At 37.6% G+C, this 22955-nt stretch overlaps 1 protein-coding gene across 3 annotated transcripts in view; it reads right to left on the bottom strand.

Annotated features, from left to right (window-relative positions):
- GREB1 (growth regulating estrogen receptor binding 1) overlaps window positions 1–22955 on the bottom strand; it is an 88948-nt gene that overhangs the window by 26820 nt on the left and 39173 nt on the right. For all 3 annotated transcript variants that reach the window (XM_064707731.1, XM_064707730.1, XM_064707732.1), the window contains 16 exons: window positions 16302–16484; window positions 15857–16000; window positions 14440–14565; window positions 12395–12517; window positions 11400–11537; window positions 11048–11233; window positions 10165–10515; window positions 9341–9469; window positions 7648–7773; window positions 7022–7219; window positions 6751–6931; window positions 5061–5253; window positions 4358–4494; window positions 3052–3391; window positions 1416–1531; window positions 513–712 (listed from right to left, as the gene is read on the bottom strand). In XM_064707731.1, coding sequence (XP_064563801.1) covers window positions 513–712; window positions 1416–1531; window positions 3052–3391; window positions 4358–4494; window positions 5061–5253; window positions 6751–6931; window positions 7022–7219; window positions 7648–7773; window positions 9341–9469; window positions 10165–10515; window positions 11048–11233; window positions 11400–11537; window positions 12395–12517; window positions 14440–14565; window positions 15857–16000; window positions 16302–16484 — 2871 coding nt within the window. The remainder of the gene's footprint in view (window positions 1–512; window positions 713–1415; window positions 1532–3051; window positions 3392–4357; window positions 4495–5060; window positions 5254–6750; window positions 6932–7021; window positions 7220–7647; window positions 7774–9340; window positions 9470–10164; window positions 10516–11047; window positions 11234–11399; window positions 11538–12394; window positions 12518–14439; window positions 14566–15856; window positions 16001–16301; window positions 16485–22955) is intronic.

The raw sequence follows: 22955 nt of genomic DNA, 5'->3' as shown, positions 1-22955 counted from the left end.
CCTTGAAAGGAATCTTTATCACTGGCATCATTGTAAGGATAGGTTCAGTAGCACCAGGAACAGTTGAGTTGGAGCTGCCAGTGAGCATAGGGAGGCAGTCACTGATGCTGCTTCTCAGACAGCAAATCTCACCCTTCCCTGCTGGGGAGGGAGATGCAGAGGGTCCTGGAACAGTGAGTGTCACCTGAACAGTGAGTGTCACCTGAACAGTGAGTGTCACCTGGTGCTCCTACTTGAGCTGCACTTTGTGGCTCTCAGAACACACAGGGCAAAGGAGGAACACAGGAGGGAGCCAGAAAACAGAGAGAGAAACAGCAATAAAACTGCAAGAAGTTAAAAGGCATCAGCAGCAGAAGGGTGAGGAAACAGAGGTTCAATGAGATGAAACAAAACTAAGGAGCAGAGCTCACTCAGTAAGACTAAAGTGAGAAAACCTCACCCATAAATTGCTGCTTTTGGCAATAATTTTCACTCATTTTACAACTTCTTTTATTACCAGTAATAAAAAATACCTTCTGTTGCTATTTCTTCGTCTTCATTGTCAGTACTGCTTAGTTTCTCTGGGTCACTTTCTAACACATCATTCACAACTGGTTTCTCTGTGTGAATTTCTGAGCTCACAAAGTATGCTGCCAAACCAAGTTCTTGCTCCAGGCTTGTCCGTACCAAAGAAGATGAATTTATTAAACGTAGGTCACAGTATCTCAGTGATCTGGAGAGAAACAGGAGGAGCTACTATGAAAACTCACTGTAATCTACTGCCTTATCTCTTTGAAAAACACAGCCAAAGGGGAATATTTTCACAATTTGCTTCAATGAGGGATGAGATAGAACACAGTATTTTGTGCTTAATAAGTTTACCACTGTGATGCATACACTTTTCTTTCTCTTAACCCAATTACACAACTTGATTTACTGCACTGAACATTAGCATCAGCATAAGAAAAAGAATAATCATTAGGATTCTAAACCTATCACACACAGAATAGGATTCAGTTGAACATACAAAAGCATTTAGTGCCCCAGGGCATCCTGTCTCTCTTCCAGCTGCCATTCCAGAAGGCACTCCACACATCCTGGGGCACACATAGAAACATCAGCAGCAGATTTCTCAGCTACCCTAAGAAACCTAAGCAGCTATACTTCTTTTTTTTAACATACCCATTCTCTCCTCTTAACTGGGATAACTCTTATAATACTTTTGAAGATATTTATGTCTTTGTATAAACAGAAGTTTATTATCAATAATATGGAGTTTGCATTCATGATATAAAAGCTGCTCCAAAAATGGCAAAGAAACACCTAGACAATCAAATCCATTTTCCTCTCACACAAGTAATCACACAGTTAATGTTTAGCTATTTGATAAGCAATGGATAAAACACTGCCACTGAGAAAAGAGTGGATCTTCTTACCGTGGCAAAGACTCCCCTTGTGGATCCATCCCACTAAAAATCAATATGCAAGGCAAACCTTCCAATTCCAAATAGGTCTGTGGCCTCCAATCTACATCCTCAATTTTCTGCCAGATCTGTACAAGGTAGAGAAACCCTGTTGGACATATCTATATTTTGGACTTATCTGTAACTACATAATATGTTTATATATATATATATATATATATATAAAACAAAAAGACAGAAAGACATTCTTTATCATCCATTATAATAATCCACTTGTACAGTGGAAGAGAAGCCACACTGCAGAGCCCAATTCCAAATAGATAGCTCTCACAGTTTCTAGAGCATTACAGGCAGCAGTCTGACTGCTGTTAGTCTGAGCACATTGGGACAGTATGTTCCAGCCTGCAGAGATAGCACTGAGACCAGGACATATGGCAAACATGGCACAATGGAGAGTAAAGCTGAGCAGGAGTTTTGGGGAAGAAAATACAGAGGCTTCTTGAGGCAGATAATATATGGATGTCTGAGTCCAAGGAAGAAACTAAGCTAGAAATGAGACTTTTTCACCTTAGAGGAACAGGAGAAAGCTGGAAGTGTTCAACACACACCAATGTCCCTATTTACAACCCTCTGGAGTCTCCCACTCTCCCCTAAAGCTATCAGTTTTCCTGGTAACTTTATGAGAAATCTGACAAGTCCATATATTGTTTGACTGCTCAGCCTCAGGCTGTATTGCTTTACTCACCAGTCAGTCCTTTCTGCTGTGAGACTGATCTACAGATAAGGAGCATCTATGGTGTGATCAACAGTACAACTCACCTCTGACATCTGCTTATGTTCCCCTCTATACATGTCAGAGAACATAATCAGGATGTGACTCAGAACTAATTCTGATTTTTCAGGGTAAGTGGTGTCTAATTAATAGCAGAATGAGATCAGCATTAGGCTCTGGATCTCAAATGACTTCATCTAATGTATTGGATCAAACAGAGTAAACAGTATAACATATAGATATTACAACATTCTAGAGGAAATACATTTTTGCCCTGGAGATCAGAAGATGGTAATTTTACGAAGAGCAAAGGACACTTTTTTTAAACAGATGACCCACGATTCTGGACTTAAAGGATATAAATTAATCCATAAACCAAAACATGATTCAGAAAGCATAAAATCCCAAACTGTGAACACCAGGCTGCTCTAGGATCCATGATCAAGCAAATCGGTCTTTCAGTCCCCTGCTGGTGAAAAGAATAATTTAACTATCAACTAGTCACTGATTAAAATCCTTTTTACACTGTGATGTTTTTGTGAGAAAATTCAGCTAAAACTGAACATTTTATTTGGCTTTTTAATGTATTTCTCATAGTTCCTTTAGATAAAAGCATTTCACCTGTTTCTGAGGGTTGCTACTGGAAGTCAAGTGCTAACCATATTAGCTAACACTTCACTGAGCATTAACCACAGGCAGGACAGGAGAGGTATCACAGACAGTATGTGTTAAAGGTAAAAGTCATGCTCCTCATTGCAATTTTTGGTTTTACTTCAGGACTCCACATTTCAGTTCATGGCTATAACTGTCACCAGTAAAGTCTCCCCACCTACCCATCTAAGGAAGCTTCCCAGCACATGCCATTCTGCAATTTACCTTCAGTTGTTCCACAAAGTGCTTCCCAATGGTGATTCCAGAATTAGGATTTCCCAGGATTATTTCAAAGTTATCTTCAAGGGCTAGTCTTTCCCTTACATTATATAGACGTTCATATGCCACTGCAGCCAGAGGGACACATGGAATTCTCAACACTACCATGAGGCCGTGGCCACTAGGACATTGTCTTGAAGAGTTTATTAGATTTTGGGTGATTTCCAGAGTTTCAACTGAGGTGTAATTCTTCATCTGAGAAAGACCACACACTGCCATCATAGCTGCAGAGTAGTGTTGGATGAGGACAAAAGTCCTTATCACTGCACTGTGCAATCTGGGGAACCTGAAATAAATGGTGAATTAAAGAGTATTTAAGGGTGACATGAAAAAGCTATTTTTTACAAAATATAGTAAACTCAGGATTTTCTCCTGTAACGAATCCTTTGTATCTACTATACAACAGAATCTCATCAATTGCAGTTGTGCAGTATTTGCAAGGCATCATTTCACAATCAGAACTGATGTTCTCTCATAATTTCTCCTCGTAAAAGTTTACAAAGCAAGTAGTCCAGTAAAGTTACATCACTTTAGTTTATCCATGCCTTACTGCTGTTACAAAATTTATCACACAATATTAGCGGAGGCACTCAGTAATATCATCAAACAAAATTACATTTTCTTATCAATAAGAATAGTATTCTTCATTGTGTGCCATTCTTAAGGGGCAGAGAAAGATTGGGTGTTTCTCTTGTTTTATTACTGAAGCCCTGAACCAATTTACTCTTGTGTTCAAGAGGACTGAATATGTAGGCAGCAATGGGTTTCTCAGAATTGTGACTATGGCTTGCTGAAGATTTTATTTCTGATTTATGTGTACCTGCCACCGTGATATATCTAACTTCTCTTTGTGTTCCAAGTGAAGTATACTCAAAATCAAAATCAGCCAGGGCCAGCAAGTGATAATATTGGACAAAAGTAATAACACATTTAAAATTATGTGATGATACAATGGTAGATTATTACAATATAGAGGAGTTACAGGTCACAACAAGAACACATTGTAAATTGGGTTAAGCAGTGTGCATGCTCATAGTAAGAGACAGCCTCAACTGATGACACTGCAGGCCCAGTATATATTAAATACATAGGAGAAAATTAGAGCAGGTGAAATGCCTTGCATATGTAAATGATGTGTAAAACAGAGAGAAGTAAAATAAATAAATAAATAAAATGGTCTTCTAGCTAATTACTCAAGGCCATAAAAAGGACTTCCCAAGTTTCCCATGTTAAGCAAAGGAGAGCCCCATACCTCTTTCCCAAAGCCATGACCATTGCTTCAAAAGAGCTGTCGTACCGCAGCAGTGGAATGCTATGTCCAGAGAGGGTGGACTCAATGAACTCTGACAGTCCAAAGTATTTCTTGTTTTCATGGTATAAATCTACACCCTAGAGCAAATGAAGCAATCAAAATACAAGGATAAAGTCTATCAATAATTAATTTATGAGTGATCAACTATTGGTATCTTCTCTAATAAACATACATCTACTCAGACATATTAAAGCAAGAAGAAAAAGAAACAGAATTAGTTATTTTGAGAGAATGAAAATTTGACCAAATTTTTCCTCATTTCTTTCTCTCTCCCCACAAATCCATACACACAGACAGACCAGGTATATAGACTAAGTATGCACATATATGAAGAAAATCCATGTATGTACATATAATTACGCTGTAATGCACTAGAGACAGAACTGAAGATGATTTCCATTTATGTAGCTCAAAAATATTGAGCAGAGCTACTAAAGTTTATGGAAAATATAAAAGGAATAAAGAAAAAGAAAGCTAGAAAAGACAAAAAAGGAAAAATTAACTTGCCACAGACTGAACAGGATGTCATGCAAACTTCACTCTTGTTTACAAAAATCATGGGGACTTCACTGTTTTATCAAGTACATAAATGGAAAATAACTCATGAAAAGCTCAGAAAAGCACCTCAAAGCATCCATCTTACATTGCTGTATGAAGAAGGCCAGTGGATCTCATTGTAAGGGCTGATATGAGTGTGCTGTGTCTGCAGCGCGTAGGGGAAGGAAGTCACATGGAGGGTCACAATATTTGGTGCCTCTTTCACCTCCCTGCAGTTCAACAGTCTATCAACAAGTCCTGTCGACAGCTCTGTTTGAGGATAAAGACTATGCATAGCACTGCAAAAAAAAAAACCCAAAACTCTCCAAAGTGATCAGCAAAAGGGAATATTTGTGTCTGTGTAATAGCTTAAACCTGGATGTGAAATCAAAGTTTCAGGAATTTAGGACTCTTCTTTGACCTTGAAATTGTTGCAGAGAAGAAAATGCAAATTGTTTCACTGCAAATAAAAATTTTGGTGAGTCTGATAAGCTCTCTAACTAGCAAATTACCAATCCCTTGCAGCTACCAGAATATGAGAGATAAAGTAGGAAAGGAAGCTAACGTGGAAGTTACCAATAGACACATAGTCCTGTAGTAACTGTGGTCAGATTGTTAGTGCTGCCCTTAACAAAGGATAATTCTAACCTACAAAATCAAGATAGAAAAGTACAGATGATAAGTCAGTATGACAGAAAAAGAGAAAAAATTAATAGTTATTCTTAGAGCAAATCACAGTATCATGGAATACTGACAGCCAATTCCTTGCTCCTGAGCAGAATTTCAGTCCAAATTAATGCCATTGAATTTTTGGCATTTACCTGCCTATGTATCTTTATTAGACAGAAAACAGAGTTGAGCAGCAACACAGGCACTTCCCTACCACTCAAGGAATAAATGAATAAATGCCTCAAAGGCTGGGACAGCTATAAAAGTCCATGTAAGTTCCTAAGACAGGGGAGCTGAACAGGAAACCCTCAGATGCAGTTTCATTGAAACTCATCATTGTTAACCAGTGTAAAAGACAAGACTTCATTCACAAACAAGATTCCAATGTTTGCTTTCAGAAACACCGCTACAATCCCAAAGTTGGAATATGTTAGTGTTTCTGGAGTTCAGAATGTTCTCCAACCTCCCCAAGAGCCTCAGAACCAGAGAGCAAAAGCAGCCCCACTTGTCAGCAGGCAGGTTGTTGAGAATCCTTGGAAACAGAGCTCTGTGAGGGAAGAGGGAAGCAATGAGTTACGTGAGTGAGCTGATGGGAAACTTGGTAAACACTGGACAGGAACCTTTCTCTTTCCCTCAGAACTCTACCTGGCATCACTAAAAATCCACAGAAGCTTTCAATTCTTACAAGTCACTGATTTCGGATAGAAAAGAACTGCAAAACTTCCAGTCAGTTAAAAAAATAGGCAGCAGTGTTGGGTCACCAGCTTTCTATTCACTGGGTTGAGGTTTTGCAAATTTTATAGCCCAGAGGACAGTAACAGAGGATGAGGAGCTCTGTGTACTTTCACTGAACAAAGGAAAAACAGCCAAATAAAATAATAGCTGTGCTGAAAGTAGATAAGAATGGGGAGCAAAAAAAGCTGAAATGTTCCACTAAGGCACAATACAATAAGCAGGGTAAGACTAAATCATGAAGGACCTTAAAACATATTTATTCAATGCATGGGGAAGCAGAGTTAGCAGAAAGTTGCAAACAAAGATGAAGGAAGGGATAAATCTGAAAACTAATCTTGAGAGATAATGCAGATAATAATAATTTCTCTAAAAACAAGTTACAGTTTTCTTACCTCATTAGATCCCAGTGTGCATGATCATGGATTAGGACAAACAGTGTGTGTGGATTCTGCATAGAGTTTTGTAAAAAGATTTTGAATTTAATTTGGGCTTCTGCATCTAGTTTCATAACATACTGCTCCACTCTCTGCTTTGTAAGGTGTTCCTTTTCTAATCCAAGTTCTAATAATATACCTAAAAGAACAGAACAAGTGTCAGTATTTCTGGATATGACTACATCTAAGAATGATGTGTAAATCTAAAATAAAGGTAACTAATGACCACCTGAGTGCCAGAGATGAAACAAAGTCTGTTGGTAAGTCACTTCAGAGGGTGGAACACAAATCAAGAAATCAATTTTCTCGAAGGAGCCCAAATCAAGATTTTGAGTGCTGGAGTCAGCAATTGAGCAAATATGAGACAGCAATTTCTGAGCCACTGCTAGCTGGAATGGACGGATTTGATGTCGCTCAATCTCATAACCTGGAAAAAGGCAAAATTCCATTTAGATATATGCCCAAAGTCTAATCTAATGTAAAATGTTAAGAGTCTGGCAAAGAATAACTGATCTACTCTTTAAATATTTTGCTTATTTACAGGAGTTCATTTATGAAAATCTATAGAGAATATGCAAAGAAATCTTTCTGCATTTGGACATACTGGTCCTGTAAAGTGTCTGAGACCTAAAAGTGAATTTAAACAATAGCATTCTGCTACCAAAGAAGTAAAACTTATAGCTTCACACACGGTAACACCCAGTGGAATGAAGCAGAACATCCATCAGTGTAAATCTGAATATTCCAAGACATGAGTTGCAGTTTGCCTCAGGACCTCAGGACCTCAGTGTGCACCCAGAACTTGGTGTCCAGTGCCCTACTCTGTTACCTCTTTAGAACATCCTCCTTACTCACTTGTACACACAGCTGTTCCAGCTCCATTCACTGCTGCTGGTTTATTCACTGAAGCAGAAAGCGATGAAGAGATGTGCCCTTGGTTTTCTTGATAAAATTTTTCAAGCAAAAGATCAATGTCACCCTCTGTCAAATGGAAGGGATAGTGGAATAAACATCCATGTTAATAAGAGCTGCATTTCATATTGATTTTGTTTTGTAGATCTTAAAAACTTTATATATATATATATATATATATATATATATATATTTGCTAGCTATCCTGCCCTTGGCTTACTGGCTGTTTTATACAGGAACCCTGTTGTTATTTTCTGTTGCATCTCTTTTTACACAGTATCACTAGCGAAATGAAAACCAGACCAGAGAACGACAAACCCTCTCTGCAGACCAGCTAGGACATTTATGGAATGTGGTAGAAAACTAACCTTAAGGCCTTGATGCAAACCAGCAACAACAATGATATGAAACTGCCTTAGTTTATGTTCAGACCATGGATCCACACTGTTCATTAACAAGGATTACAAGGAAGTTGAGAAACATCTGATAAACATTTTTAAAACTAACATTTTTTGAGAGACAGAAAGAAAAATAACTTCTAATACAGCCAAAAGAAAAACAAGAGTCAATGCTGAAGCAAGCAAGGTGTATTTTATTGAAGTATTGAATATCTGCAAACATACCCATTTCTATAGAGCAGGGGCCCTACTTAGAGATGAAAGCTGTGCAGAGAGTACAATGTGCCTGATCCAGGCATTAGTATTTTCTCAGCAGTTGAAAAGATGTTTGATCACATCTGCAGTGAGCTCAGGAGGGCAGGGCCTGTCCTGTGCAGAGCAGTCCAGTGAATATGGGTGGCAACTATTTTTAGGATGCTCATTTACTTGTTCTGCTACACAACAGCTAAACAATAACAACTAAACAATAATATTGCTAAACAATAGCAGCTGCAAAGAACTCTATATCTCTCTGTGGTTCTCTGATCTTGAGAACCATGCTTTGAAGATACTAAGATAAACAATACATGACTGCAAGATGATTTAAGGAAAATGAGATTCCTTTAAGTGACCACTCAAAATATCACGACACATTCAGAAGGGTTCTTGAGATCTATTTACCAACATGATGAGAATGGCAAAGAAGACTGACATCTCATGAATCCTGACAAATATGCTGCATTTGCCCTAGTTGTGATTTAACCTTCCACAGCTTGATCTATCCCCAGATAATCCTGCCTGTTGTAATTCTCAGTACACTCACTTAAAGAATGATCCAGTCTCTCTGCAATTTTCCTCTCTGTCCCAGGCATCACAATCAGGTTTTAAGTATGGTATGTTGAAGAAGCAAATCCCACCTTTCATAAAATAGCTCTGATCTATTCTGCTCTAAATGGTTAGGGCAAAAGAATTTATACATTCATATGCATATGGACTTACGTAATGTAAGGATGGATTTGCATAGCTAAGAATAATATGCTCAGCTGTTTGCTGGCCTATTTTTATGAAACCAATGGATTTTAGAAACTGACGCTTTTAGGAGGAATTTCAATTCAACTATACTTTCAGAACTTTATCCTGCATTTTTCATGTATTTCTAAGAGTGTCTTCCTTCTGGTAAGGAAATGAGCACAGGTGTTTTCTCAGACTTAAAAGTCTCAGGGATTTAGAAACATGCCTCTTCACAATTTGTTAGGTACCTGGGCAGAGTGTGCTGAAGAAGGACCCCAGAGTTTCCACCTTCCCTGTGACCAGCTGATAGTTTACTTCTTTCTGGTAGTCTGAAGGACTGAGCATGCTCTCAGACAGAACTCTTGCCTGATACTTTCCTAAAAGACAAAAAAGAAAAAAAGAAAAGGAATTTTGAAAACTCTTCAAGCTAGTTAAGAATGTTCTTCTAAGTCATAATAAAAATACTCTACAACTAAATGAATACCACACATACAAAAATGGCAGAGATGAGTCTTTTATATCTCCAACACATATATGCACCAGACACACGTAAAATAGATTCATATTTTACAATTCTTTGTATTTCATTCCCAGTTTGGAAAGTATTCGTTGATACAGAATATAAAAAAGACTAAATAATATTGAAAGGAATTGCCAACTATCTTACAATTACATTGAATCTTTGAATGGCCATTCAGATAATTTATTTAATTGTGAGCAGGTTGTTGAAGGGAATGATATTGCAAGACCATCTTTTAGAAGCTAAGGAATATCCCTGTGGCAATATCCCAGTTGCACAGAGCAGGAGAGCTTTATGCACTGTGTGTGCTGTAACTCACTATTTCTTGTTTGCAGCCTTGTTGGCTGAGATGCTTTGGTGAGAAAATGGGTGACACAGGCAGAAGGTGGCTGGGGAGAGACCCAGCTGTGCAGGGTCAGCTTGGCTTCATCAAAGCCCAATAATGGTTGGCCAAAGCTCTGCTTTGTGAGGCAACTCACTGGAACTCCAACCAAACCCCTCTCAGCACTGAACAGCTCTGGTTTGCAAGAAGATAGATCCTTGGGATATTACCTGTTATCACAATGCAGGAGTCAATGGCTCGGTTCCTACTGGCACATATGATCACCACATAGTTTGTCTTCGTTAGCTTTCCTTCCATGAGGAGCTTAAACATTTCTGAGAGCCCTTCAGCCAGGGAGTAGCTGCACTCAATGATGTGGACACTGTCGTTGCAGGAGCTGGCAGCCAGCCCTGCCAGCCAGGGCAGCTGGGCTGAGCTCACCGGGGCCACGGGGCCGGGCAGCTGCGGGAAGGGCTGGGGAGCAGCCGCCTGGTACTGCCGGATCTCACACAGGTGCGACTCCCGCCACGAGCGCATGAATATCTGCTCCAGGTCCTCAATCAACGGCACCTGGTCTGCAGCTAAAGAAAAAATAATAAGAGGGAAAGATTATGAAACAATTAAACAAAACTCTTGAGTTAAAAACTTCTTTTTCTAAAACCATGCTTCAGATTTCTGCATGCATGACTCTGTTGCCTTTAGTAGATGAAAAGCAAATTTTTCATTTTGAAATGCCTTTGTGATACTCAGATAAATCTGCCCTAATTTGAACCTGAGTACCAGTAATCAGAAATATTTAAGAGGTTGAGTGCTGCCTGTCTCAGCATACTTCTAAACCACAGACTGTCTGCAAGAACAGTGAATTACAGCTCTTTTCCTTTAATTTTCATTGCTGAGGTCCCAGATGCAGAAAATAAACTTTGTATTTTTATAACTCAATCGGTCTGGCCTTCAAAACATAGTCACTTCATTTTGTTCCATAACCATGAATGAAATAGTTTAATATATTATCAAAGACTCATATTTAGTACTGGTCTGCCCTGATATTCCCCTTCTCATTTGCCTGCATGTAATACATTCAATGTAGTCTGCCTGGATGTAGAACAATCTTACCTAGTTGAACAAGGTAGTAGACAGTCAGCAACAGCTGCATTTCCTCAGAAATAGGCTGAATTGTGGATGCACCATATTGTTCATATGCTCTAGACAAAGACTGTGAATTTCTGTAACAGGTATACAGCAAAGGACTCACTATCACATCATTAATGTTCCCACAGAGATATGGGAAGTTTCCATGACCTACAAAATAATGCATGTACATATCACATTAATTTTGTCATTTTTCATATGTGCATTAAACAGTTTTAATAGTCACCCTCTTGAAATGGACAGTGTTTAGGAGTGGGATATATCTTTACATCTCTTGCAAAAAATAGAGGCCTTGTTGTGGGGTTGGGGGATTTACCTTTAAAAATAACTGGTTTTGCTTTACAGATTTTCAGCAAGTTGTCAGGAACTGAGACTGGTTCTCCCGAGCCCACCATTGGAGAGGAGGCTGGTCCCACCAAAGCAGAATGTGGTAAAGATGACAGGCTTCCTCCATCTGAGATTTTAGACAAATTATTACTGGAGTTAGGTCTGGTAAGGATTTCCTCAAAGAGAAGTTATTCAGCATCATCTCATACCCACATTTGCTATCAGTATTAACTGCTTTTTGTGGCTCCATCAAACAGCTCATGACCTGCTACTACAACCCACACTGTTATGCTCAGTGTCTTGGAGGACTAATTATGTCACTGCAACACTGGACAACACATATGTATCTAAAGATTTTGAAATGTTTATAAATAAACACTTCCAGGTATGAATGTATAAATAGAGAGACCTATGTGATATTGTGTAATTGTGATTACACATGTAGTTATGATTTGTGAGTTCTGTGTGGTATATTTAGTTTCACTCATTCTAAACAGATTTTATTGCTATAAGAAGACAGAAAAAAACACGATTCAATATTTGCTCAGGCATAACTCCTTTATAGTCATTTGAATATAAAAATAGTACATTAAAAGAAAATATTTTGGGGAAACTGGGTTTATTGCATGCCACTCTTGTCTGTATCTAGACTTTAAAATCCAAGTGCCACAAATATTATGACAAATAATTAAAACAATGAATGGTGCTGCTATTATGTACTTGAGTTATTATACTAATTTAAATATTCCAAAAGCATTTTGGTGTCTAAAAATGGACCCAGGCATCCGTTGGGATTTGTTAATGACTCACTGACTGGAACCTAAGGAGAGTTAGGCTCAGAGCCTCAAAACCAATGGAAATAAAGCATCTAGGTAAGCACAGAGAAATCTCTCATATAAATCTGCATATCTTTAAAATAATGCCTCTTTCCCCCCATTATTTTCTGAATAATGAGACAAAATCATTCCTTTGGATATAGCTTACCATTTTTAATTCTGTTTGAAGGCTGTGGATTGAGCTGCAAGTTCCAGGTTTCAGTGGATGATGGAGATTCTGGTGACCAACCTTTATGGCGCTTTTTTGGAGGCCCTGAATTTGTTAATGTGCCTAAATGTTTCAGAGAAATATTAGAATAAAATATATACAGGTTCGTGCATGGTAATTCAATATTTTTTGATAAACTGAATGTATTCAATGAGTATGGTAGTAGAAAAGGTCAAGTCTATGAACATAATAACTTTGTGTGGTTTATTTTACTTTGTTGTGTTCTGATTAAATTTCTTGGAAATTTCTGGAGCAGAGAACTCCTAATTATCCAGATTTTCCTTATCTTATACCAATGCTTTCTCTCTACTAAGAAAAATACATTATAAGTACAGTAAAAGACATACTAAGAATCCTTAAAAGTATTAATATTTTGAAGTCAAGACTGTGGGCATTTTGCTCCTTTTATTTCTGAACACATGACACAGTGTTACATGTAACTTACTGAAAAATAATATTCCCAAGGGTTTCAGAATAACAGCAATAAACATCTGAGTTCTTTTCAACAATTTTCCCATTTAGTGGGAAAAAAAAAGTGGAAAAAAGTGGATTTTTGCCACTTCTTGCTGATTCCACCTTTGGTTTTATGTTGTTCCATATTAACTCCTATCAAACTACTTCTACACCTTCCTCCTACTGATGAATACCTTCAATTTTTTTTTCTGTGAGAGCAATTTTCTCACAGTTTCTCTAGGAGATCCTGATGACTAACTTATTTAATTTTCTTCCATCATTTTCTTGAGTCTCCTTGTGCACTCCTGCAGACTCCTAGAATGATGAGCCTCCACTAACATCAAGTATTTCCAATTATTGGGAGTCAATGGTCCTCCAGGAATTGCTCAGAAACTCACAGGACTGAGTTATTTCTGTTTCTGGACATGACTACCAAAGGTCATGGCACTGCTTCGCCCTGCCAAGGCTGCACCTCCTAGCAGAACAGTTAGTCCAACATAAAATGCAAGGAAACATAAGAATTTAATATAAAAAGTGTAGGTTTAATTTTGAAAAAAATTATTAAAATGAAAGATAAACCCGAGGCCTTCAGATCTAGAAGAAGACGGTTCTCTAGCAGACCCTCAGACACAGATTTCCAGTGAGTTTGTCCCTGACACTTTTGCCACGCGAGGGCAGCCTTTGGCCGTCTTGCTGCTCATCCTTTCACTTGGATTCCTGGCATTGCCTGGGACAAAGTCACAAGATACTGAGAGCAATACAAAGGATTTTTTATTTGACAGTGCTGTGCTCTTTCGTGCAGATTTGTTGATATGTGAAAAAAAATCCTTCTGAAATGAATTAGCAATAATGTGCTGCTGCATGGAAAAAAGAGATTAAGAGCCTGAATGGGCAGAGAATTTGTCTGTGATGTCAGCAGAGAAACTTGGGAAGACTTACCCTAAAATAGAGCTATAGTTTTTTTCTAGCCATAGTGAAAACTAATTTTCTTCCTTATACAAGCCAGTGACACAGTTTGTGACAGAAAACAATTAACAAAAATCCTAATAATAATGCTATAGTGAGGACAATTTATTGAATTTGGAGCTGGTTGACAAAGTCTAGCTCTCCATCGCAAGGTGAGCTGCAACAGTTCAATAGGAACTGCAATAGGAATCATCCTATAAGTGATTACTAATAAATATTCCTTAATTCCCTTCACAAAATCTGTTGGTGAAATCGATGCAAACTGACACATTCCTTAAGAACCTGGATTCAGAATCTGGTCTGTATCTCGATTAAATTAATGAACTGTAAATATGAGGGAAACATCCAGCTAATATTATGAACTGTAACAAAACTGTGGCTGAAAACGTCTAAAGAATTTTTTTCCCTGGAAATTAATACAGAAAATGGTATTGTGGTCAGAAAGGACTTGGAAGGGAATGGTAAATTCTATTCATTCAGAAAATTACAATCATGACATCATTGTTCAATGCTTCTGTTATACACATAGAGTTTAGGGTTATTAAACAGCAAATCCATACAAATACCTAGCACTGAAGGTCTTGTCAGAGCAGACAGGTTATTTTTCATCATCTGTTGTTTAGGTGATTCCTTGCCATTATAAACTGCTGAGCTGAATGCAGCTGTTGAAGGGATGTGATCTACAGCTGCAGCTGACAAGGAAAAATCCCAAAGTGTTCACATTAAACATTTCTAAGTCAAGATCCTCAGCTGATACAACAAACCAATCATTTCATCATTTACTTTAATAGAGCCATTGGGTTCTGCTCAAGAGTGAATACAATGCTGAATGAAACAATCCACTTCTGACCTCCTACTCCCAATTAAGTGCCTGGGCAAAATCTGATTCTTCAATTAAATGCATATGTCAGAAGCTGTAGCTTCTTTGCACGACCCTGGCTCTTACATAAAGTTTACTCAAGAACCAGGCAAAAGAGACATGTTTAAAATTTACTAAGCCTCCATTCCAATCTTTCTCTAATATTTTTTTAACTATGCTGCATTAAAAAAACAAACAAACAAACAAACAAAATAAATGGGAGGCATTCTCAAGCCTAACACGTTTGTAATTAATGTAGATTTTTTTGTAAAATCTGAGAAAAAAAAAAGGCAATCTGTCATTATAGATTGATGATTTGTTCCAGAAGGGCACCAGTATTCCAGATCACAACTGTTTAACAGGCTTCTATCTCACACAGAGAATATAGAATATAGAATATAACCACCACAGATGCCCTGCTCAGCTCCCCTGTGTAAAAACCCAGGAAAAACCTGTAATAGTCACAAGACACTAAAGAGCTATTTTCATTATAAGAAGCTCAGAGAGATCACTCTAGCCTTTGTCATCTATCACATTTCATTTATGTCAAGTTAATGGAAAAGTAAAGGTCAGAAAAAGAATTTTTAATACAAGGAAAGTTACAGATACTAACCATTAGTTTGCTTTTTAATATTAAAGTCACTTTTCTCAGCAGAAGAAAAAAATCACAAGCTTTTAAGCTGATGCCCATATAATGTCTGTTTTGAAAAGGATTCTGGTCATAGCATAAAATAGACTGGATCAGACAAAAAAAGCTAAAATTACACAGGATGCTGTAACAGTTGTCATCTGTGACCAGACAAGTGACAGCTGGAAAAACACTTCAGAAATAAAGCCTTTTTAAAACATTCTGGTTTGGTTCAACTGTGAGCAAGCTGCAGAGCACCTATTTACTACTTGCTAACCTTTTATACACAAACCTGATGTGAGAAAATGGACAGCGAGAAGCCTTCAAAGAATAATTACTTTCTTTGTTTGTAATAGATCTCTAATTCTATTCGGCTTGTTTTATTAGGCAATGTGCTTACTTGTTTGTCTTTGCTTTCCCACAAGTACAAGCACCCAAATACACAAGCACAGAAGAGTTAAGTGGATCCCCAGCATGTTTTCCCTCCAAGAGGTACCTGTTTGCTGAGTCCCAGCTGGAGCACTGGCATTTGCAGGTGGGAGAGGCTCACTGGAGGTGCTTCCTGAGAGGCCTGAGCTTTCTGGCAATTGGAACAAGGTGCTTGAGCAGGTACTGGTTGAAGACTGCCGGCCTCTGAACTCTTAACAAAAAAAAAAAAAAAAAAAAAAAAAAAAAAAAAAAAAAACTTTCTTTATCTCTCTGATAATTTTACACATGAATTGCTTAGAGGTTACAGCACTTGGAATGAAGGAACCGATGTCTTCAGACATGCCAGGCTCATATTAGGTCAGACAATGGCTTTTACAGCTGCTCCAGCAGTCACCTGGCTTTAGAGAGTCTTTCAAAGGATCTCTCAGGCTTTACACAGACACCAGACCCCATAATAGCTAAGCTTGGATGATGAAAACCAGAGCTCAAGGAAGACAGCTTCATTATCTTACCTGCCCCTTTCCAGCAGATTACAGATCCTTTGGTCAGAGCTCCCTGTGCATTCCTGACCAGATAATACTTTAAGTGTTTCTGTTTCTTGGGCTGAGTGGTCAGTTTAAGATTAATGTGATTTGAGAATTCTGTAAAGTAGCAGAAACCCTTCTTGCCACAGCCAACACAATTGCCAGAGAAGCCTGATAAAATAAACAATACACATAATCCAATGAGATAGGTGGGTCACTATTAATAACATTCAAACATGACTCTTTCCAGAGCAAAGGCTGTATTTAGGTTTGGGGTTTTGGGTTGGTTTTTTTCAGAAAGTGAAATTTTTATTACTGTTTTCCTCAAAAAAAGTATTTGCACTTTGTACACAAAGTGTATTGCACTTCAGATTACAGACTGCAAAAACACAGCACCACATTTAAAAAACAAATAAAATGGGCCATATTTTTCATTTTCTCCCATAGAAAAATATCACAATTCCTATTTATTACCTACCTGTGAAGAGTGTCTGACTGAAGAGCTCTGAGTCAATTGCTTAACCCCAGCCCTATTCAGCACCACAGCACGTACATGCTTCACTTCTCTTTCAGTTTTCATTGACATATCATTCAATTTCACTGAATTTCACTTCACTCAATTCAATGAAACATGCAATTAAGTCTCAAGAAATTAAGTATATATAACCTACTATATTTAGATAGATCTAAACATATTTCAGTACCAAGTTCCTACTACAGACACTGTTTTAGAGAGGAGAAACTACTAAAGGATTCCTGGGCTATTAAATTAAAATAGCTTTGTCAAATTATGGCTGGACTGTGTCAGCACTTCACAGCAGTTGAAACTATTTATGATTACAGGAACAAAGTGTCTGCAACTTTATAGACACAACAGAGACACAGTCCTTCCCCGTAAAGCTTTTTGTACTCAGGCTTGATGGGGCATTTCCAGGGATACTGCCATTTCCTCTCATTCTGAGGTACACAGCCTGGGCCTCAGCAAGGGGCTCATGTGCTGATGTCATTAGCATCGTAAATAAAGGGCTCTGCTCACACAGCTGCCTTAAGATTCTTCTTTCTTTTGCCCATTTTACACAGTATTTCTTAAGACATTTTCATCTTCATCAGACTAATGCAACTATCTGAAAATACTTATTAGTATTAGTATTAGTATCATCATCATCATCATCCTCCTATACTGAGCAATTAAAAGATAATCTACCCCATGGAAATTTTCTCTCTGTTCCCTACACATGACCTGAAGTATGAACTTTTCTTTAATTTTAATCATATGCAATGTATGTTTTTATGTGTAATAACAGAAATTGAGAAGGGTCTATTCAGGGTCTATTCCTCCATCTAAGCATTCCTTTCTATTCAGTGAATTGAAACACAGTAAAAATAAAGGAAATGTATTACACATAAGGCGGACAATACCATTGTCCAAGAAAAAAACTGGAATAAAGGATCAATAATATGGTAAATCAAATTAAGAGACATTGATGAAATTTATTATTTCTATCACATAAGTCAAACAATTAAATTTACAAACTAATGGTCAACGCTTTTTTTCTTTTTGGAAAGTACAAACGCTGAAACATAAGTCTCTGTAAACACCTGTTGTTTGGTTTTCAACCCGAGCACTTTCATTAGTTTTCAAAAGGTTCAGAAGAATTTATTAAAAACTAAAGTTGATGTGGAGATTGGTCTGGTATCCATGGGAACAAGTGGCTAACAACCATTGAAAGCTGCCTATTATCTCTCTGATCCTAGTCAGTAGGATGATAAAAGTCATTGTGACTCATAAAATCAGGACAAGTCATGACTCTGCAGAATCCTCTGTGTTATATCAGTCAGCACAAAAGCATCTGTCTAACATCACAGAGCCTTGAGTAGCTGCAATAAAAGCAACAACAAAAGAAAACAAAATTAGAACGGATGTGGCAAAAGCTGTAGAGTTTGCATGCATTTTATGCCGATTAAGAAATCATCAAAAATGCTTTTGCTGGTAAATGAAAACTTCCCATCTATTTAGCAGCTAACAGCATCACAGCAGCAGCACTGCAATTTTTGCCGGGTTGCCACCTGCAAGACTGAGCATGTTTTCAAATTTACTCTTTTTTTTTCCCAAAAGTACACTTTTTAGGTTTTACCATTTTGTTGGGAGTGTCTTGACAAAGCAACTTGACAAAGCCATATGTTAAAGTATTTGTTCAATCCAAGTTGGACAGCAGACACAAAATCTTGTCATTTGGACTTCATATTTTCAGATCACTTTGGTAAATTACATCTGCCCAAACCAGATTTAGCAATAACTTTTACCTGAAAAAAACCTCCTGCCCTTATCACCTATTCTTAACTCTGCAGCATCTACAGGAAAATTAGTTTACACTCCATATAGCATAAGGTGAGGCTAGTAAGGATTAAACAGATCCAAATTGTCCACTTGTTTTGAAAAACCCTTGGAGGACATTTTAAAAGTTTATTTTTTAATTTTCTTTTAAGTTAGATTATCATCTTCCACGTCTAATTTCTCCAGCCCTCTGAGTGTGACTTAGTCCTTTCTTGCAAGCTCTTGCCAACATCCTTTTCCATCCTTTCCCTCTGACTGTTACTCTTTGGTCACAGCCATTGCTTCATTAATGCAGCTCTGCCCTGAAACCACAGATAGAACACAGCATGCTCTTATAGTTCCAGTGCAATAAAATGCTGTTCAGTCATTTCTCATTGCTGGGCTCTGCCGCCCCTGCTCAGAGCATTTCATGTGGCACATTGAGTAACACTGAGAGCCCAAACATTTCATCATCCTCCTCTGAATGCCCTGTTCATGCCATGGCCCAAGGCAGCAGCTGACAGAGGGGACAGCTTGCTTCATAAACAAGCTGCATTAAATATTCTTCCATACATTACAGAGAGCACAAAGGTCAGGGGACTTGGGTCAGCCATAAGGTGACCAATATATCTATGTCATGGGATTGATTTCACAGGAGAATTAGAAATCAATGCCTGGAGTTTAGGGGCTAAAAGCCTTTCACCTTTCGGTCATTGGTGCATACTGAGCTCGGCTCAGTTGTGACTAAAGGCTGTTCCCCTCTGAAGTTTGTTTAATCAGAAGGTGCTTGATTGCATCTGTGATTTGTCATATGCATTTGCTTGAATTTGCTCACATCACAATAATCAATTGTCCATAATTTAAAAAGCTCTTCCACAGCAGGGACCTTGTGCTCTGAAGAAGGACCTTGCACCAAAAGGTTATGAAACCTGACCTACCTTCTCACTGATAAAATGGTTCCTTTGGATCAACAGTGAGCTTGTGTAGGGATAAAGAGAGGAGTTCAGAATGGAAGGACATCCACTTGATATTTCATAGTCAAATCTTTCACAAAGTAGTAGAAAATTTCCTTCTTGTTTTTCTTTTAAATGAGTAATAGGCTTTTAATTAACATTAATATTTTGGTGGAAAGTTTGCAGCTTGCTTAAACAAAGAATGATTGTATTTTCAACTTTTCACCACAAGTATTTCTTCTTTTCAGTTCTACTCATAGAAAAAGGCACTCAAACACTGACAATGCTCGATGGTTTTCCCACATACTCAGTACCACTCCATTTGAAGACTGAAGTCCTAAGTTTAAAAAATGAATAAAATCAATATGGTCAGGGCAGAGAGCTCCATTGTATGGCAACTCAGTACTGCTACAAAAGCCAAACAGATTATTGCATATTTATAAGAAGCAGTCACAGTATTTTATTCTACAATGTTTTCCTCTTACATACAGCTTACAATGCAAGCAAACTAATCTTTTCCTCTGTCCTTCTGACCTCAGGGTCCTACAGAAAAAAAATTTCTTGTTTCCTGATAGGAAAGCAGGCAGCTGTTTGGTCTTTTGGAAGATGATAGGTGAATAGCTGCTTTGTTTATCATGAGAGACACTCCTGAATAGCAAGAACTAGGGAAAAAAAAAAAAAACAAAACAAGAAGAGAAAAAAAACCCTTGGGAGTGATACATGTTCGCTGCTTTAATTAGGAAATAATAAATATCTCACTATCACAGATCACTTCCTCCATCTAAGCATTCCTTTAGACTGCATAGAACCCAAGAAAAAGCTTCCTAAATGCAAAAACCTGCATCTGTTTTGCAAAGCAGTTAAATCTGTGATCTAACATGATTATCAGAATCAGATGAGGAACATGCCTAGAGACATTTTCCTTAGCAAAATATAGTCTTTTCCAGAAACTGCTGAGGTTGTCTTCCTATGGAATAATACATTAATTGTAAAAACTAAAAAACAAAACAACCTCCAACAGAAATTACTTTCAAATCACAAGCACATCTGCCTTGATTGGTGGGACAACTTGGTAGCATTATCAATAAAATGGCACATACCTCAGAGGAATATCAACATTCCCAAATGGGAACAAGATCTAAAGTCAAAATCTGGCCCTGAAACTACTGAGACTTCCTGCTTGCTTCTGGTCTTTTTATACAATCCACAGGCAGCCTCACAAACACCCATAAGAAACCAGGACACTATTGGGTGATTCATTGGTGTCTTGTCTCTTTAAATAAACTCTTCTGAAAAAAAAATTGACAGTACTGAGGAACAGCTGCCTTACAAAAATACAGTATATTAAGAGGAAAAACATGAAATTAGGTAAAAAATAAACAGTGAGGCTGAAGGGTTACAAATCCTGTGTCTATATCACCAACAAGCTTTACTAAAAGGGTGGGATATATACTCTGACTCATGACAGCTAATTTCAATTCAAAATTAATCCGGTTCAATTTCCCTCTAAACTTACAAAGGCTTGAAGGGACCACTTTCCATGCTGTTTCAAAAGACAAACATGTTTGACAGAACTCAGAATACCAAAAATAAGACCTCTATGCTGTCTTGAAAAGCAAGACACTAAATCATTTCCCCTCTTCATATGGCGTGTTTTCAGTTTAAACCTACTGCCAGACAGAAGTCACTGTGCTACATTAGGAGATTATTTAGAGCAGTGGTGGTTCTGGTTTATATCCCACTATGTGTCCAAAACCATCAGACTACTCATGTCTACTTCTAATTTTACTTCCCCTGATTTGACTTGCACTGGGATATGAAAACCTGAATAAAACAATCCTTTCTATCCACAGTGTGACCTATTGTACAAACGGTATACTATCCTCATGTTAGTATGATATTATTTTTTTTATTATATTATGTATTATGATACATTATTTTTTCATTAGATTAGGGATCAGGAACATTATTTTATCTCCACCTTCCAGATGAAGAATTCAGATCTTAAAGCATGTAAGCTCTTTTGTATTTGAGCTTGTTGTAGAACACATAAAAGTCATACTACAAAGTTACTAGAATTCTCTGCAAAAGATTACGGTTAACTGGGGTTTAAGTGTATAACAACAGTCAAAAATAAGCATTTAAATGGTTTCAGGAAACTAAAATGTATTAAATAAGCAAACTGAGGATGCAAGTAGCATAAAACCCTCCCAATTATGTTCCTGTTGCCTTTTTCTGTTCTTGTTTAGCACGCAATTAACAAATACACTACTTCCTCTCTGCTAACAGCCTAAGGAGCTTAAGCTGTTAATAGTGCTAGCACTGAATGACTTGAGTGGTACAACATTCCTGTCTTTATCTTTAAAATGACAACACGTGGGTGATTTACAACCCTCCTAATTCTTTTACAATCACTGGTCAAATGCACTGTGACCAATCCAACTCTACAACATCACATAGGAAAAGAAATTACTGTACATAGGATCACATTATGCACCTTCACACTCCACTGTCAACCCAAATGCCTTGGAGACCTGCTCAAACTGAGATAACAATTGAGCTCATGTCATATCCCTCAGTGTTTGTGAAAGAAACCTCTTAAAATTCTTGGGAAATGTTTCCCTTTTGCTATTCCAAGCTCAGTCTGGTGCACAAATATATGATGCATCATATCTTTTTTTTTTGTGAACTCTGAAAACAATATACACATACCTGAGAGTGCGTGATTGAAAATTGAGTTCCCCCTCCAATTATGCACCATTTTTTCCAATATAAAAAATATTCCATTTTAATAACATTAATATTCATTTAAGTAATTCACGTCATTGCAGATTTTCCCTATTTGGCTTGATTTGGACAAAGTTAATGGCAATCAGAATGACTATAAAAAAAAATAGATAGAAGGATCTCTTTTTATGTCAGAAATTAAACTTTTAAGTAGATTAAACACAATAAATTGAAGCATCCTCTTAAGAGTATTTTTCAAACACGCAGTCTTAACTGATTGCACATATGGGAAAAATTTCAACTTACAATCACTCATTTATTTATATTATGATGATAGCAAGAAGTCATAGGTTAGGAACAGAACCCATGCTATTGTTCAAACACAATGGAGAATATTATCCCTATCTCGAAGAGGTAAATTGAAAGGGTCATTATTTTTTGTGGTCTAAACTATCATTAAACTGTTTATATGTATATAAGAGCCTGAAATTTCCACTTGACAGGCCTACAGTATGTACACATCCATCTTTGGAAAGCCACAATGGACACAGGCAGCAGTTCAACCAGTCCAGTCACCAGAGGTGCAGTTCCAGCAACTAGGACATGCACCAGCCAAATAATGACTTTAGCCTTGGCCTGATGGGCAGA

This window comes from Zonotrichia leucophrys, chromosome 3 (assembly GCF_028769735.1).
Source record: "Zonotrichia leucophrys gambelii isolate GWCS_2022_RI chromosome 3, RI_Zleu_2.0, whole genome shotgun sequence".
NCBI classification, from domain to species: Eukaryota; Metazoa; Chordata; class Aves; order Passeriformes; family Passerellidae; genus Zonotrichia; species Zonotrichia leucophrys.
Note: the sequence above shows the minus strand (reverse complement) of the source record. Positions and strands in the feature narration are given on the sequence as shown.